We start from the raw sequence: 19,192 nt of genomic DNA on the forward strand, positions 1-19,192 counted from the left end.
TCAGAAAAGGGCAACAAAAATGATTAGGGGTATGGAACGGCTGCCGTATGAGGAGAGATTAATAAAACTGGGACTTTTCAGCTTGGAAAAGAGACGACTAAGGGGGGATATGATAGAGGTCTACAAAATCATGACTGTTGTGGAGAAAGTAAATAAGGAAGTGTTATTTACTCCTTCTCATAACACAAGAACTAGGGGCCACCAAATGAAATTAATAGGCAGCAGGTTTAAAACAAACAAAAGGAAGTATTTTTTCACACAGTGCACAGTCAACCTGTGGAACTCCTGGCCAGAGGATGTTGTGAAGGCCAAGACTAAAACAGGGTTCAAAAAAGAAGTAGATAAATTCATGGAGGATAGGTCCATCAATGGCTATTAATCCAGTGAGGATAGGCAGAAATTATGGTCAGGTTTGTTCCATGAGGAGGGTGCGTTTTTAGGCCCCCCCCCCCCCTTGGAACAGGCTTTTCTAACTTTAAAAAAAAAAAGACCCATTGCTACAGATTCTACTTTTAGTTAATTCCCTGTCAAGAAACTTGATTGGTTTCAATGGAGTTAATGCAGATTTACACCAGTGTTAGTGGGATCAGAATCTCACCCAATAACTTTAAAGTTTGACTCATCGTTTCCATAAGAATATGACATCTTTTCCTCCTCCTCTCATTCCTCAAATAATACAAATCAGCAAGTAACAAATTAGGTGTGTCATGCCAGGCATGTGTTTTCATCCATTATTATAGACCAGGGGTAGGCAAACTTTTTGGCCCGAGAGAGCCATCTGGGAATAGAAATTGTATGGCGAGCCATGAATGCTCACAAAATTGGGGTTGGGGTGTGGTAGAGGCTGCAGGGTCTGGTTGGGGGTGCGGGCTCCAGGTTGGGACCAGAAATGAGTCATTCAGGGTGTTGGAGGGGGCTCTTGGCTTGGATGGGGGAGTTGGGTGCAGGGCAGGTGTGCGGGCTCTGGGTTGTAATCGAGGAGTTCGGAGGGCAGAAGGGGAATCAGGGCTGGGGCAGGGTTTTGGAGTGTGGAAGGGGTGCAGGCTCTGGCTGGGGGTGCGGGCTCTGGCGTGGGGCTGAGGGTTTTGGGGTGCAGGAAGGTGCTCCAGGCTGGAATCGAGGGATTCGGGGGGCAGGAGGGAGATCAGGGCTGGGGCAGGGGGTTAGGGCGCGGGAAGAGGCTCATGGGTGCAGACTCTGGGTGGTGCTTATCTCAACCAGCTCCCGGAAGCAGTGGCCATGTCTCCGCTCCGGCTCCTATGCGGAGCTGTGGCCAGGCGGTTCTGCATGCTGCCCCATCCGCAGGCACTGCCCCTGCAGCTCCCATTGGCTGCAGTTCCCGGCCAATAGGCGCTGCAGGGGTGGCGCTTGGGGCAGGGACAGCGCGCAGAGTGGAGCCCCCTGGCTGCCCCTACACATAGGAGCCAGAGCGGGGTCATGCCACTGCTTCCTGGAGCCGTGTGGAGCAGCCCCCCGACCCTGATCCCCAGCTGGAGTGCCGGAACGGGGCAAGCCCCAGACCCTGCTCCCCAGTGGGAACTCGAGGGCCGGATTAAAACGGCTTGCGGGCCGAATCTGGCCCGCAAGCCGTAGTTTGCCCACCCCTGTTATAGACAAAGGGGAAAATTCTGTCCTTAGTTACACTGTTGTAAATCCGTGGAAGTCAGTGGGGCTATATCAGCGTATAACTGAGAGCAGAATTTAGCACAAAGCATGCATATGTTCATATCCCTTCTCCATCTGGCCCCTTCCCCAATTAATACTGAAAAATTTATGAATATGTTGATCACAAACTTTAATTGTTTTGTTCTATTATATATTTAATTTCAGTTTACTATGAGAGTAGTTCTTTAGTGTGGAACAGTACTTTATATTTGTGATAAATGTGTTAAAAAAAAAAACATACGCCCCCTGTTTGAAACCTTTCTGCAGAGAAAAGCAGATATTCTTAGCATTTACTTCTATCCCACTGGAATAAATCAGAGGTAACACCATTTAAGTCAATGGAGTTACACTGATGCAAAAGGAGAATCGGGCTCTAAATACTATATTTTTAAAAAAAAGTTTGATCATTTCAAATCAAAGGAGCTATTCTGACTGTAGATTTATGGAAGTAAGAGGACAATCTAAAATAGCTGTAATCACGGTTGGCAAATGCTAACACATTTTTGTGTAATTTTCATGGTACTGTATGTTATTACGAGGCACAGGATTGTGTAACTGAAATAATATTCTGACTAAAGAATATTTTGGTATTTTTATATTCATTTTGTATTCCCCTGCTCCCCTAACGCTAAATGTTAAAATGGATACATTGACTTCTTTGTTAATACTTTGAAAAATAAAAATGGATGTACACTGAAAATTTTCTCACCTGAAGCATAGTTTCAGCAATAACAAGAGGTATTTCCTCAATGATAGTTTGGCTCAGGCCTCTGGTGGTGCCTTTGCTATGGTGGACGCTGACCATAGGTGGTCTCTGGGAGCGGTGGCCACTCATTATGCCCCTTTCCTCGTTTGTATAGTGGCGTGTATCCCTACCTGTCTCGTGAGAGATTGGGGTTCAATTCCCTGACGGGAAGGGTGGTCCCTTTTGAATGATGGACAAAGAAATGCCTGGCCTGCCCAGCACATGCCTTGCATTCTCCTTCTAGGGCGACTTCCGTTCACACCCCGCACTGCTGATTTTCACCTCCAGAGAGACAAGTACCTCACGAGGACACTCCCGCCTACTTTCCCTAGCGAAAGCCTCTCCATGGCCTTCCGCCACTGGGCCCGGCTTCAGGACCTGCACATAGGGGCACGTTTCAGAGTCGCAAAGGGAAATACGCCGGCCAGGGGCATGAGGACGATGGCCCAGACAAACGGCGAGGGACTTGGTCAAGGGGTGGAGGCAGACAGAAAAAGGGACGGGCATCGGATTGGCTTCCTCTCCTTTTCCCCTTTGGTCACAATTTTAACTGGGACTGTAATGGGGAGACTTGAGAAATACTTGTGGCCGCCGGTGAGGTAGGTGGCCGCCCCGAGAGCGCAGAGCTAAGCATTTTCCGCTCAGCTGTTGCCTCCGCAAACACCTGGCCGTGATCGTATAGTCGTTAGTACTCTGCGCCATGGCCGCAGCAACCTTGGTTTGAATTCGGGTCACGGCATTGCTTTTTTGGTGGGGGGGATATCCTGCCACACGCCTAGTGGCTCAGCCTGATTGGCCCATTTGCAAAGAAAGCCAGCAGCTGGTCCCTAGTTTCTGCTTGGTAAAGGAAAGTTAGTGGGGTCCATCCATCAGGAAAAGAGTAAGAGGAATTCTTCCTGGGCTCCAGGGTCAAAAAGCAGCGTATTCCCTCCTGGCAACTGCTGTGTTTTGAATATCCGTCCAGTGCACGGTGAAAGGAAGGATCTGCGTGCCTGGGAAGCTGCGGCTCTCCAGAGGCGCTTCAAAAGCCAAAGGGGCCGTGGGTGAGTTTGTGATGGGGTGAGTTTGAGGGGCGTGAGTCCGAAGTGTGGAAGGGAGAGGGTCGAAAGACCCGGTTTTGAGAGGAAAAAGGTGCTGCTCATCTGGTATGTGAGGGCAAGGTCCCAGGCACGTGTTGCGTGAGGAGGTGCGTAGTGGCCTGGTGGGCAAGGGCATGTGAGGAGGGCCAGGGCTGTTGCTGCAGCCAAAGCCTTTAGGAAGCAGAAGAGGGCAAGAGGTGTTGTTGCCTGCTGGGGACTATGCTATGGTGGACGCTGACCATAGGTGGTCTCTGGGAGCGGTAGGCACTCATCATGCCCCTTTCCTTGTTAGTATAGTGGCGAGTATCCCCACCTGTCACGCGGGAGACCGGGGTTTCATTCGCCGATGGGGAGGGTGGTCCCTTTTGAATGGCGGACAGAGAAACGCCTGGCCTGCCCAGCACATGCCTTGCATTCTCCTTCTAGGGCGACTTCCGTTCACACCCCGCACTGCTGATTTTCACCTCCAGAGCGACAAGTACCTCGCAAGGACACCCCTTCCTGCTTGCCCTAGTGAAAGCCTCTCCATGGCCTTCCGCCACCAAGACCTGCAAGCGGGGGCACGTTTCAGAGTCGCAAAGGGAAATACACCGGCCGGGGGCATGAGGACAATGGCCCAGACAAACGGCGAGGGACTTGGTCAAGGGGTGGAGGCAGACAGAAAAAGGGACGGGCATCGGATTGGCTTCCTCTCCTTTTCCTCTTTGGTCACGATTTTAACTGGGACTGTAATGGGGAGACTTGAGAAATACCTGTGGCCGCCGGCGAGGTAGGTGGCCGCCCCGAGTTTGGTGACACTTCTAGCGAGAGAGTAGGGAGGTTTCCCCGCTGCCAAACATCGAGCCCTTTCCCTTGCAGATCAGAGATGGGGCAGGTAGGCAAGAGCACGGACTGGGACATGGTCAGGGCACGGTAAGGCACCGTGTGCTATAGGGGAGCTGGGCAGGGAAAGCTGTGTGCGGAGGGGACACGCCACGCGCTGGGGACTGGAGCAGGACAAGACCCGGTCTCGGAGATGGGACGCTGCGTCCCCGGCCCCCGCCCAGCCATGCACGGCCCCACTCCCATGGGGAGGAGTGCAGAGTTCCCACGTGGTGTGTAGTCGGTGGAGGAATAGGAAGAGTTCTCGCGAGGGCTCATTGGTTGCCTTCCCACCAATGACTGTCCCCTTAGCTTTGCCCACTTCCTTCTCACCATTCGAAAGCTGAGTGCCCGCGCAGAGAGAGAGAGAGAAGGGGGGGCGGTGCCTCGCTGCGATTGGCTGTCCATCATGCCTCCCCGCTCCAATTGGCCGCTGTGCTAGCGGAGGGCGGGATCAATATGCCGGATTGGCTGATCTCTGAGCGGGGGCGTGGCCGAAGGGACGCGTTTCCCGGAGAATCTGTCGGGTCCCGGGCCGCGCCGCGCCGGGGCTTCGGTGCCTGGGGATGGAGGCGGTGCGGTGCGCGGAGCACGGTGAGGGGCGGTGCCGCCGTGACATTCGCGGAGCGGTTCCCTGTGGGCGGGGGCTGCGGGGTCCCCCGGGTCGGGCTGTTCTGAGGAGGGCCCCGGGGGTGTCTCCAGAGTGGGGGGGTCCCTGGGGCTGGGTCCCCAAACTGAGCGTGCGGGAGTTTCCTGGGGCTGAGGGTGTCCCTGGGCTCGGGTCCCAGAGTGGAGCGGATGCTGGGACCAGTCTCACAAGGCTGCTTTGCTTCCCCACCAGGGTCTCTCTGTGTCCTAAAAACAGGCGTCCGCGATGGACCAAACAAAGGGAAAAGCTTCTACGTGTGCGCGGTCCAGGACCAGGCGCCCTGCGGATTCGCCCTTCCTGCACAGTAGGTTTAGGGATGGGGATGTTCCTTTCCGCACACGTACCCCACTCTCGGGGGTGATGCTGAGCTGTCACCATACAGCCTGGGATGCGGTATATGTTACCTTAGATTTTCCAGTGTTGGATACGCTCTCAGATTACATTATAACAATATTCATTACTAAGCAAAGGCAGCTGCTGTATATGTGTTCTGAGAGACAGTGCAGTGTAAACATATCATCTGAGTTTGAAACGGCTTTATGGGAAGGCAGAAACATATCCTAATCCCCTTAGAGAGTCGGTAGAGTGTCTTATTATTTGTTTGTATTATCATAGTTCCTAGGAGCTCTAGTCATAGACCCAGGGCCGGTGCAACCTATTAGGCAACCTAGATGGTCGCCTAGGGTGCTAGCATTTGGGGGGGGTGGCATTTTCTTCGGCGGCGACAGTGGTGGCTGTCGTCCGCATTTAGACAGAAGGGGCTGGGAGGGCCGCCTGCAGCAAGTAAGGGGGGGGGGGCGGCACGCAGGGGAACTCCCCACCCTGGCTTACCTCTGCTCCGCCTTCTCCCCTGAGCATGCCGCCCCGCTCTGCTTCTCTCCCTCCCAGGCTTGCGGCACCAAACAGCTGATAGCCTGGGAGGCAGGAGAAGTGGAGCAGCGACGGGGTGCTCGGGGAGGAGGCAGAGCAGAGGTGAGCTGGGGTGGGGAGGTGCCGCATGGCTCCCCGGGCCAAGGGGGGGCGCCTCAGGGCAGGAGGGGGGGTGAGGAGCTGCTGTGGGGGGCGGTGGTATGCCGCAGGGTTCGGGGAGGGGGTGGAGCAGAGGTGAGCTGGGGTGGGGAACTGCTGCACGGCCACCCGGGCTAAGTGGGGTGGGGAGCTGCCGCAGGGTGGGGGCGCCTCAGGGCGGAGGGGGGGTGGGGAGCAGCCGCAGGGGGGGGGGCGCCTCAGGGCGGGGGGGGCAGGGAGGTGCTTCAGCACGGGGGGGGGGAGGAGCTGCCGCAGGGCTCATGGAGGGCGCAAGGTGGAAGTTTCGCCTAGGGCACGAAACATCCTTGCACCGGCTCTGCATAGACCAGGACCCTATTGAACTAGATGTGGTACAAACACAGGTCAAAAAGATGGTCCTTGAGCCAAAAAGCTCACAGTCTAAGACTAAGATAAGAGATACAAATAAGTGGGGAAAACACAAAGGAACAATGAGATAATACTAGTCGTCATGATAGGCAGCAGATTGATCACACCAACTGATTAACAGTTATCAGCTTTTTTTGTAGTCAAGGTAAAGGGGATGTGTCAGGATGCCAAATGGCATTCTGTATCTCCAACTAGCCTGTGTACCTTCAACTTGGATGCCCATATACATCATATGCACTCACTGTGGGCTACACACCACTGTGATTTGTAGATGTAGCCATAGACCATCCTGCAGTTCACCCACAGATTAGCTATTAATATCAATATTGTACCTCTTAATCTTTCTATTTAGAAACCAGAGATTCAACTGTCTCCCACCTTGACTACCCACTTTGTAAATTATACCAAAACTATACAGAAGACCCGGGCTAATAGTGGGTGCAAGAAAACCAAAGTTTCGTTACATAAATGGCATTCTGTGTCTTAAGTGCTGGAAACTAAGAGAGAGAAGAGATTAGCCCTTTTATTAATTTTAAGTGAATTTGGGGCTGTTTGGGGAGCCTTGACAAGGAGCTATTAGTTCTGTGAACCCGACCTTTTTACATGTCTTTGAGATCTTCCTCTAAGGATTTTGCCTTAGGCATTTGTTTCTGCTACTGCTCTTACTCAGGCAGCTCAAATCTCTTTTCCCCCACCTTCAGCCTTCCTGCTTCCTACTGCTTGATCCATGAGAAGTATATGGTGGAGATGCAAGTTCTGATTCAGCAACAGGACAGAGAAGAATACAAGTAGGTTTGTCCAAAGGGAACATGCACAGCATGTAATTCTCATTAGTTTGAAAAGCTGGGATAACTCTTCCTTCTTGTGGCATCACAGCCTGATCGCTACAGGGCTTGGTGTATACATTTCTGCAGGTTTGCACATTAGTTTTCAAATATGGCAGGTTCCAGTTTCTAAGATAATAGAATGTAAATAACTGGATTGAGGTGGGATGTTGTACTGAAATTGGTATCATTTTAAAACAATATGAATCTTACAACATTAAATTGTAGATATCATTGGATGGATTGTATGTGTGTTGGAAACCACAAGGTCTACAAAAAGCAGCTCCCAACAAAGTTCAGTTTCTGCTGGCTAGATATAGTTTGTATAGATATATCACATCACTGTGAACTAAGGATTTTATTGGCATGAGTTTGTGATGATCACATAATCGTGCATGGTAAAGCCATTTCTGAGTTATCCAGATCATCAAAAACGAGTGCTAGTATAACTTTTATAGAATGCCATCATGTAGTCTCTGTATGACACATATGTTACAGGAAAATCTATTTTAGGAACATTACAGAGATTTTAAAAAAATCATAGTACTATTTTTTGTATCCTTGTGCCTTAGTCAGCATGAGTCCAAATGGGCTGGGCTCCGACAGAGAGAGAATTAACACTAATAAATGTAAAACATCTTTAAAAATGATGTAAAATAGAATCCTGTACATAAAAATGTCTGAATTTAGTCTAGCTCTGGCCAGCCCAGGACTAAAAATGAGAGCCAGGTCCCACTAGAAAGGCTCAGATCTCCCCTTCAGTGATGTCAGGATCCCATTTCTAATCCTGCTGGGCCATTGGATATTGAACACTAAAGTTGTCACTGGCCCAGGACCATCATAGGCCTCGGACATGTATGGTTTTCAAGGGAAATTCTACAGTTGAGGTGGAGAAGAAACATTTGTTTGGCAGGTTGATGATGTTTGTTTGTTTAGCATCAACTGTTTGAAGCTGCTCAGCAATTGGAAATGTTAGAATTAATCCTAGGGAGATGGATTATTGGGCAGATGTTACAGTTATGTGATAAAGCACACAGGTGTGTGATTATTAATCAGATGCTTCCCCAATTTGTCACATGGGCATTTCTGTCATATAGGTGATCGATCTGTCTATATGTGAATGTATAGATACAATCTATATGCAAATTAATGCTACTTGTAGTTTTGACTTTGATTTAACATATTTTTGTTAACTGCTTGTGCAGTCTCCTATGAGATAGATATTACCCCTTTTTACAGTTAGGAAACTTGAGTTTAAGGGGTTAAGCAAGTAGTTGGTGAAATGGAATCCAGTTTTCTGACTCCCAGTGTCTTGTTTGAAAAACTTAAACTAGGGTTTCTTATAATTGTTCTTCCATCTTTTGATTCATTTATTTAATATCTTTCAAATTTTTGGCTCCTTCTGTACTAAGAACCAACTTATTCTATTCAGTGATCCAATTATTTACTAGTAACAACCTTATGTTATCATAAAAAGTTTTTCTTTGGTACAATTATTTATTTATATTTATATCCCACATAAGCTTTCAACATGTGTTCAATTAAAATTCACGATTAAATAAAAAACAGCTGCAATCCAATAAAAGCATCTCACAGAGCTCTGTCAGCTGCCAATTTAAAAAAGAAACCTCCCTGTTATTCCATAGCCTAACAATAAGAAAAGCCAAAGAGGAGTTTGAAGAACGGCTAGCCAAAAATTCCAAAGGTAATAACAAAATGTTTAAGTACATCAGAAGCAGGAAGCCTGCTAAACAACCAGTGGGGCCCCTTGATGATTGAGATACAAAAGGAGCGCTTAAAGACAATAAAGTCATTGCGGAGAAATTAAACAAATTCTTTGCTTCAGTCTTCACGGCTGAGGATGTTAAGGAGATTCCCAAACCTGAGCCGGTTTTTGTAGGTGACAAATCTGAGGAATTGTCACAGATTGAAGTGTCACTAGAGGAGGTTTTGGAATTAATTGATAAACTTAACATTAACAAGTCACCGGGACCAGATGGCATTCACCCAAGAGTTCTGATAGAACTCAAATGTGAAATTGCGGAACTATTAACTAGGGTTTGTAACCTGTCCTTTAAATCAGCTTCTGTACCCAATGACTGGAAGATAGCTAATATAACGCCAATATTTAAAAAGGGCTCTAGAGGTGATCCCGGCAATTACAGACCGGTAAGTCTAACGTCAGTATCGGGCAAATTAGTCGAAACAATAGTAAAGAATAAAATTGTCAGACACATAGAAGAACATAAATTGTTGGGCAAAAGTCAACATGGTTTCTCTAAAGGGAAATCTTGTCTTACTAATCTATTAGAGTTCTTTGAAGGGGTCAACAAACATGTGGACAAGGGGGATCCAGTGGACATAGTGTACTTAGATTTCCAGAAGGCCTTTGACAAGGTCCCTTACCAAAGGCTCTTACGTAAATTAAGTCGTCATGGGATAAAAGGGAAGGTCCTTTCATGGTTTGAGAACTGGTTAAAAGACAGGGAACAAAGGGTAGGAGTTAATGGTAAATTCTCAGAATGGAGAGGGGTAACTAGTGGTGTTCCCCAAGGGTCAGTCCTAGGACCAATCCTATTCAACTTATTCATAAATGATCTGGAGAAAGGGGTAAAAAGTGAGGTGGCAAAGTTTGCAGATGATACTAAACTGCTCAAGGTAGTTAAGACCAAAGCAGACTGTGAAGAACTTCAAAAAGATCTCACAAAACTAAGTGATTGGGCAACAAAATGGCAAATGAAATTTAATGTGGATAAATGTAAAGTAATGCACATTGGAAAAAATAACCCTAACTATACATACAATGTGATGGGGGCTAATTTAGCTACAACGAAACAGGAAAAAGATCTTGGAGTCATCGTGGATGGTTCTCTGAAGATGTCCACGCAGTGTGCAGAGGCGGTCAAAAAAGCAAACAGGATGTTAGGAATCATTAAAAAGGGGATAGAGAATAAAACGGAGAAGATAATTATTGCCCTTATATAAATCGATGGTACGCCCACATCTTGAATACTGCGTACAGATGTGGTCTCCTCATCTCAAAAAAGATATTCTGGCACTAGAAAAGGTTCAGAGAAGGGCAACTAAAATGATTAGGGGTTTGGAAAGGGTCCCATATGAGGAGAGATTAAAGAGGCTAGGACTTTTCAGCTTGGAAAAGAGGAGACTAAGGGGGGATATGATAGAGGTATATAAAATTATGAGTGATGTGGAGAAAGTAGATAAGGCAAAGTTATTTACTTATTCCCATAATACAAGAACTAGGGGTCACCAAATGAAATTAATAGGCATCAGGTTTAAAACAAATAAAAGGGAGTTCTTCTTCATAAAGCGCACAGTCAACTTGTAGAACTCCTTACCTGAGGAGGTTGTGAAGGCTAGGATTATAACAGCGTTTAAAAGAGAACTGGATAAATTCATGGAGGTTAAGTCCATTAATGGCTATTAGCCACGATGGGTAAGGAATGGTGTCCCTAGACTCTGTTTGTCAGAGGGTGGAGATGGATGGCAGGAGAGAGATCACTTGATCATTACCTGTTAGGTTCACTCCCTCTGGGGAACCTGGCATTGGCCACTGTCGGTAGACAGGATACTGGGCTAGATGGACCTTTGGTCTGACCCAGTGCGGCCGTTCTTATGTTCTTGTGTTCTTAACTCCTCCCTCCCCTCCTCCCCTCCAGCTTCAAAGAAATGCATTGCACAGCCCATCTCTTAACAGGCTAATAAATTTGGGCTTTGGTAAACCACGAGCGGTTCCCAAGACTTTGATCATAATCAATGACTGAATCCTGTTGAATGTTCTGTGTCACTACACCTTCAGTTTTTGTTTCAAGGCAAGAGAGGAACTATAAGCAGAGGAAATGAATGTATCCAGAGGATTTTAATATTATAGAAAGCTGTGCATTGGGCAGTTACTAAATTTTATCTTGTTTGTGTTTCCAGAGGTCTTGAGTGATATACTAAATGCATACAAATCCCTGTAAAGCGTAGATCCTGAGACTCTGTCCGGGACACCGCTTGTGCAAACTGAATTTTTAAAGCTTCTCTGTGACAGAACTCACTGGTATGTGTTATAACTTGCTTTCGCAGCTCATGTTTTCTTTTATTGTCTACTAGGCTATACTATCGATGCCTTAAAAGTAAGATGGAAGGGAAGAGGTGGTGTGGGAGCATCCCATGGCAGGTACATGTGTGTCATTTATATTTAAGCTATCTGCTGCTCACAGTGTGCGATTGTTTACATTTGTTCACTATGCAACCTGCAGTTCAACCTGCGAAGGGCTATGGGTTCCAGCGTGCAGTGCTCCATCTTGATTTAAGGTGTCAATCTGCTGTTCTTAAGAAGAAATATTGCATGCTGGGGTCTCTCTTTACAGGCTTAGATAAAACTAACTGCCTCAGGCCAAAGTACAGGGAGTACTCTGCATTGTGGGCAACATGGCTTCAGTATCCAGCTGTGGTCTCTTCTCTTTTCCCCTATCCCCGTTCCCAGAGGCTGCATGGTTGATGAGACATCCTGCTTAGTCCCTGGGGTGGGGCAGTGGGTGCAAGGAATCAGCTTTATGCTTCTCAGTAGTGCCTTCTACAGCCAAGCGCTTACTAGTACTTGATCAGAAGGATGGCGGCTCTGACATAGCCTAGCTGGAGTTATGGGAAAGGTGATATTCACAGAATCTGATATCTTTCTTGAGTGGGTTATGGCATGGTTGAGGGTGTGGATGGGGTAATGTTCTTTCCTAATTCATGTACTAAAGAATTAATTTTATTTGCATATTTTGCAGGATTCCAAAGCCATCAAACCGCCAGTAGATGCAGAATCCCAGCATGCATCAGAGCTATTCCTTAATCCCAATGGTCAGCGAAATCCATTCAAAGTTCTAGACAAGAATTGTGAACTATCCTCCTGGAAGCTACTTAGTGAAGGCAACAGGGGAAAAAATACCATTGAAGGAGGGAAACAGAAGGAAAAGAGAGAACAGGCATTAGATAAAAAGGAGGAGAAATTGACATCTGAATCTCAGATAGGAAGAGAGCCTCCAGTGGGAATGAAGATTAAGAAGAAACAGTCTGGGGAGAAGAGGAGTGACACAGAACCTGGGGAGGGAACAGGGTCCAGAGCTAAATCAAGTCAGTCTGAGTCTCAGAAAGAGAGAAACCTTTTTGGGGATAAACAGAAATACGGCACCAGTGGAGAGTCTGATAAATCCTCTGAGCACACAGAGGAGAAGGCATTTGCGAAGCCAGTGAAAGATGCCTTGCACAGAGAAAGGAAACTAAAGCCTTCATCCCCAAGCCTTGACAGCCAAAAAGCAAGCCCTGAGCCACCAAGAGAGGAGCAGCTCAGAAAGGAAGACTCAAAAAGCGACAGGAGCAAAGGAATAGAAGTGAAGGTAGATGCTGATGGAAAGACTAGAGAGAAGAACATGACACCCAGGGAGTGTGTGATTTCCCAGGAGGCTACAGGCTTGTCAATACCATCAGCATTGCTCCAAGTGCCCTCTGAAGGAGGCCCAGTGGAACAGCCAGCACCATCAAAGGCAGGAATAGTGCCAGGGGAGCGAAAATATGCGACTCAAAATACTAACAGTGAAGTTGTGTTTGTTTCTTCCAAGTTGGGCAAAGACCAATCTGATGGGTCAGTATTGGATTTGCAACAGGGGGAAGTTCGTGAGAGAACATCTGAGAAGAGTGAGCAAAGGATTTTCTCTTCCTCTTCAGGAGTTGCAACATCTTTGCGAAAGGAAGAAACCCTGGACACCATAGCCCTTCAGAACCATCTTACAGTCCAGCTGAAACAGAAGAAGGTTGTTGTTTCTATTATACACCTCACTTTTGCTCTTCCCATTCTCGCGGCAGCTGTTTGCATCAGCCCTGTCAGAATCAATAACCCCTACCGAGCAGTAACTCTCCGGAGTGCTTAGAGAAAGGTGATCACTTCAGGCTTCTGAAAACTCAGGCCAGACACATCAGTTGTGTGTGTGTGTGTGTGTGTGTGTGTATATATATATATATATATATATATATATATATATATATACACTTAAAACACTGTGTGAGAGAACTTCATATCCTCTAGCTTGGGGGTACCTATTATTTTCTTCTCTGAGAGCCAAGTCAGCAACATAGTAGGAACATATGAGCTGCACCTTAGGCTGTGTCTACATAGCAGCTGAGGGAGCGCTTTCCAGAGTGGGTAGACACGTGCTATCTCTGCTTTACCTAGCGTACTACAATTAGCAGTGTGGCTGCAGTGGGATCGGCGACAGCTAGGCTAGTCCCCCAAATCCGTACCTAGGGTCAGGCAGGATTGTACTTGGGAGATGTCAGAGATTAACAGAGTTCTCACTCTCAGGTTGGGTGCAGCAAGTCAGCTTGAGTGTTATTTTTAGTGTGCTAGCTTGAGCCGAGCTAGTCCACGTCTATCTAGCTACTCTGGGAAGCGCCCAAAATTGCATCGAATGGAGGAGATTGCAGCCACGATTCACTTTTTTAAAAGTGTAGTAATACTTTGGAAAAATGAATCTCTTTAAAAAGACATCATGGAGAATATTTATGATTCCAGCTTTGCACGCTTACTCTGGGATGGAGAAAACAAGCTGTGTTCTTTTGGTCTTGTTCATAATCACTAATAATAAAGATCTGAAAACTTAGAAATTCTGTTGATCACGTAGAAGTCAAAATAGAATTTAGATCTCACTACTAGAACTATTACTTCTGTTGGATAACATGCTGTAGAAAAGAACAAAAATAATTAATAAAGAAAGCAATCTAGACTGAGTGCTCTGGAGAGCTGTTGAGATCCTTAGGCTACGCTGGTTGTGTCCCCCTTCTCATAATCTTAGGGAATCAGGGGTTCCTAATTCCCCTCCCCTAAAATTTAATAATAGTTAACTTATTTTCTGGTTAAAGGTGCTCCAGAGATTTCTATAACCCTTATACGAACTACGTTACACTTACAAATATTTTGGAGATTGCAGAATTAGGTTAAAATATCTGATTTCCTAGAATGCAAGTCTTACCCTTTTTACTTCTGACTTTTTGACTGTCCTGTGTAGAGGAGACTGGTTGGAAGTAGTTGGGGGTGGATATCAGTACCGAGTAGATAAGATAAGATGTAGATTCTGGGTTTTGTTTTTCAGAGCACTTTGGCGACAGTGAATGTTCAGGCCCTGCCGGATAAAGGTGAAAGATTATTAAAGCAAGTGCAGGATTTGGAAGCTGCGCTCAGTGCTCTCAGCCTCTCAACAGTAGAAAGTGCAGAGAAGGGTAAGAGGGATGGTCAGAATTTTGCCAAGTGGTGTGTCCGACTACAGTGTTTATAAAAAGTATAAGTTCATATGTAGTGTGTTGCATATATAGAGCCATGGGAATGCTAAGAAGCTGAACACACCATGTTAATTGAAACAACTGAAAATGAATGAAGGCATATACTAAATTTCTCTTGCCTGTGAGTGTTGATTTTTTTTTTTTTTTAAATTGGGAGGTGGTTTTCTCTAGTGACTAGAGTACATGACTGGACTCCAGAATTTCAGGATTCTGATCCAGCTCTGCCAGTAACTTGACTGTATGATTTAAGGCAAGTCATGTATACTGCCTGTGTCTAACTGACCAGTATCCTAAGGGTTAACTGTTTCTCTCTGTTGAGAACCTTACTTTTTGTACAAGGCATTTAAATTATTTTGCCTCAGATGTACAATGTGCTAAACTTCATCTGCCATTTTGTGGCCAGATGTGGTTGAGCGGATACTTCTGGAGTTTAATTCACTAACCTAATCATCTGTGGATGAGATGGACCCTCTCAGATTCACTGGGCCATTTGTTCCTGGGCACTTGTGCATGCTGAGAGTGTCAAGAAGGACACCCCTTGTAACATGGACACATCCTCTGGGAACAGAACTGAGACTCTCATGTCTCAGGCCACTGAATGGTCCTTGCTTAAGTGAAAACTTTTGGTCCCTTCTCCACTGTGCCACACTTTAAATAGTGACCTAAAGCTGAGAGACTGTGAAGTCCATTGCTGAGCCATTAACCTTCAATGTTTTCCTTCTCAAACAGGCAACAGTGTGATTAGTGACAATCAGGAAGAATCTCTGTGTAACCCATTCAGCAGGACGACCACTGAACCACCCAGGACTGTGCATCTGAAAAACCCACAGCCATTCCAGGATTCTCTTGCTAAAACCTCTCTAGGACTGCATGGCTGCAGCTCAGCTCCCTCTCTGGGACCCAGTCAATACTACAGTCATGTCTACGGAGGTAAGGTTGGTTTGGCAGCAAGAAACTAGGCCTACCTGCTGGCTAGCAGTTGGCTTTTTTCAGATTAGGTACCATAATCAAGCACCAGTTTGGAGGGAATCCTAAACTCTGTGGATGAGCAAGAGCTTCTTATTCCAGTAAATTTCTAGTTGCTTTCTTCTGTAGAATCTTAGTGTAGAGGAAAAGTACAATGAGGTATCTTGAGGCGTAAATCCTGATAGAAGGAATATCGGGGTACATCAGGGAGTCAGAAACTGCTTTATTTTGTTAGGTTGGTTTCTGGCAAGCTGCTGACATGGTCCTTCGTTAAGCAGAGTGTAGATCCCAGTATGCTATTCTCCATCCTGAACCAAGTTGAGATCTCTGTGGGTGGGTGGGTTTGGCAACCTATAAGGTATATGAAAGAAGTTAGCTCTACGTTGCACATGGGGATTAGGCAGTGTGATCAGATACTAATTCCTTGCAGAGTGGATTGATTTAAATCAAGGTTATTTAAATCAGCAAGCAGGAAATCTTGATTTAAATCATCAGTTGTAATTTTGTTTTGCATTGTACTTTTTAGTTTTTCTAAAGAAAGGATTCTTATTGGCTAGTAACCATTAAAACATGTTTATTTGCAACTAAATATAGCTTTTACACTACACTTTGTACTTTTTTTCTCTATATATCTATACAAATTTATATAAGCATTTATATAGCTTAATTTACATTTATTCAGATTCTTAATTTTTACATTTTTATTAAAAATGGTGACATTTCTTATTTACTAGATTATGATTAATTTTACTTGTGATTTGTGTTAAACTCTGTTTGGATGGAAATTCAAATTCAGTCAAATACACAAGCACCATTTTATTTTTTTATTAAATAAAACTAAAATGTTCTGGATACATAAGAAAAAAGTTCATCAAAAAGTTTATTAAAGCATGTTTTGCGTTTAAAACTGATTTATTAAAGAAAGGAAATATTATCTGTAGTTAGTGAATTGAATTGATTTGTTTCTGGACAGCATGTCCTTCCAGATTTTAAAGCTAATAGATCTCATCCTCTAAAACCTAGTGTTTATTCATGGATTGGAAGACGGGAAAACAAACGTTTCTGCTTTTTCAACTCCCAGTTGATTTCTTAAGGTTTGAATGAACTAGTTGAATAAACTGAAATGAAGAAAATACTCTCTCTGCACCTGCAGAAGAAGCTACTACTGAGAAAAACTGGTTTAGCACTTCAGCAAACTCTGGCTCCAGGTGCTTAGCCAGTAACTTCCACTAGTTCAATGGTTTGATTTTTTTTCTTTTTCTTTAAAACTTGGCAGCAGATATGTACTGCTTAATATTTTTTGTATTTAATTTTACATTATTTTAAAAGATTTAAGCTTTAACCTAGGTTGTCAATTTCACATTTAAGTTTTTAAAAAATAAACCTCTATTTAACTTAAATTAAAAAAAATTGATTAATTAAAAAATAAAACAATCAATTTTTATCCACACTGATCTGTGTTTGTTACCGGGGGGTGCATTGTGGTGTTTTTTGGGAGCCTGTAGCCATTTAACTATGCCTTTTAGCGTCTGAGCCTGTTAGTGGGAATTAGCGCTATAAACAGTCCTCATTCACTATGTGTCTTTTCCTAGCAAACTCCAGTGTGCAGGGGCTGTATGGAGGTAGAATGACTGAAGATCGACTTAGGGCGGTGCACAGTGCCACAAGTGATGCCATTAACCATCTTCACAGATCTCTAGAATCCTGCCCCACAGAGGAGATTGTGGCTGAGGACCCATCTGGGTTGAAGGTGAGCCAGTAGCAAGGGAGGGCAGTACTCAATTTGATTCACAGTTTCACGTAATCTTATGAAACATAATGTCAGGGATTATGCTATAAAATGGGTTATTCCAGCATATTACCTATTCCTAGACAAACATACTGCCTTACGTCTACTGTTCCACTTAAGCCAAGAAGTGCATCAATAAAAAGCAGAACTTTGTCTTTCACGTCTATCATTTTTTGTGGGAGGAGCAAACTGCAGTACTATGAGTGACATATGAATCTTCAGTTTTACCAGAAGATTTTTAGCGTTCTGTCAGCTACATTGGAACCTTACCACTTTTCTTCTTCGCTAAGATTGCAAAGTCTTTGGGATAGAGGCCATGTCTATGTATGTATTTCCAGAGCGACTAGCACAATGAGGCTCTGATCCTGATTGGGTTCTCTGGGTGCTGCTGTAGTCTAAATATTACATACAAAAACTATGCTGAAAGAATGTTATTTGGGATGTAAGATCACTCACTCGACAGTTAGGAAATGCCAGATTAAAGCTGCCTGTACAACCAAAATTCAGCCCCCTTGTGTGTATGCATTATGATACAGTTCTTAATACATAATCACATATGGTTTTTTCCCCCCACAGGAAAATAACTTGAGATGGTTTGACTAGTGAGTTTGGCACTAGTGAAGGTGTCAGGTGGGCAGGCCTAGTGACTGAAGTTCTCTGTCTGTACATGGCATGAGTAGTACATTCCTCTTCACAGCTCTTCTACTACTCATTCTTCTTCTGATCATCACCTTCATTACGATCCTCTGTGCTGATCTTAGACACAGCTGCCCACTTCTTATTCTTTTTGCATGTACTCTAAACTACCCTAGAATTTAGCCCAAGCTGTGTTGTGGATTAGAGCACTCCCTGTTGACTAGACAGTGAAGGGTGTAAGTGCAGTTAGCTCCCAAATTTTGCAGCTATGTGCTTCAAAGCCTTTTAGCAATTTATAGTTTCATAGAGTTTAAAGACTGGAAAGATCATTAGATCACCTAATCTGATCTCCAGTATGTTTCAGGCCATTCAATTTCACCCAGTTACCTCTGTATTGAGCCCAAAGCATAACCTGGCTAAAGCACATCTTCCAGAAAGGCATCCAGCCTTTGAAGACTCCACAAAATGGAGGACCCTCCACTTCCCTTGGTAGTTTGTTCCAGTGGTTAGTCACCCTCACTGTTTTAAAAACGTGTTTCTAATTTGAATTTGTCTGGCTTCAGCTTCAAGCCGTTTGTTCTTGTTACACCTTTCTCCGCTAGAATATACAGCCCTTTAATACCTGGAGCATTTTTTCCCTGTGAAGGTACTTAGACACTGTAATCAAGTCACCTCTCAATCTTTTTGATAAGCTAATTTTTCAACATCCTCTTTAAAATGTGGATATCAGAACTGTATGCAGTATTCCAGTATCAGCCTCACCAATGATGTATACAGAGATAAAATCCTCCTCCTACTCACTACTCCCATGTTTATATATCCAAAGATCACATTAGCCCTTTTTGCCATAGTATTGCATGAACCGAGTATGGGGACCCACAAGAAAATCTGTCCCTGCTGGGCAGATTTAATTGTCATTCTTTAATCCTCATGAAGAACCTAGATACTACAGTGACAGCTACTCTATAAAAATGACAGGTTTCAGAGTAGCAGCTGTGATAGTCTGTATCTGCAAAAAGAACAGGAGTACTTGTGGCACCTTAGAGACTAACAAATTTATTAGAGCATAAGCTTTCGTGGACTACAGCCCACTTCTTCGGATGCAGAAGTGGGCTGTAGTCCACGAAAGCTTATGCTCTAATAAATTTGTTAGTCTCTAAGGTGCCACAAGTACTCCTGTTCTTCTTTTTTCTATAAAAATGCTGATAGCTATGCCATTGCCAACTCTGTGCCACA

At 44.9% G+C, this 19,192-nt stretch overlaps 1 protein-coding gene across 1 annotated transcript in view; it reads left to right on the forward strand.

Moving 5' to 3' along the window:
• The first annotated feature begins 4,792 nt into the window (after positions 1-4,792).
• The window catches only part of TTF2 (transcription termination factor 2), a 38,384-nt gene continuing 23,984 nt past the window's right edge, over positions 4,793-19,192 (forward strand). Inside the window, exons 1-8 of the mRNA XM_005299037.4 lie at positions 4,793-4,944; positions 5,192-5,303; positions 7,117-7,203; positions 11,356-11,422; positions 12,021-13,043; positions 14,379-14,505; positions 15,295-15,495; positions 17,124-17,281. Of these exons, the coding sequence (XP_005299094.2) occupies positions 4,917-4,944; positions 5,192-5,303; positions 7,117-7,203; positions 11,356-11,422; positions 12,021-13,043; positions 14,379-14,505; positions 15,295-15,495; positions 17,124-17,281 (1,803 nt within the window). The 5' untranslated portion in view covers positions 4,793-4,916. The remainder of the gene's footprint in view (positions 4,945-5,191; positions 5,304-7,116; positions 7,204-11,355; positions 11,423-12,020; positions 13,044-14,378; positions 14,506-15,294; positions 15,496-17,123; positions 17,282-19,192) is intronic.

The sequence above is a fragment of the Chrysemys picta genome, chromosome 1 (assembly GCF_011386835.1).
Source record: "Chrysemys picta bellii isolate R12L10 chromosome 1, ASM1138683v2, whole genome shotgun sequence".
Lineage (NCBI taxonomy): Eukaryota > Metazoa > Chordata > Testudines > Emydidae > Chrysemys > Chrysemys picta.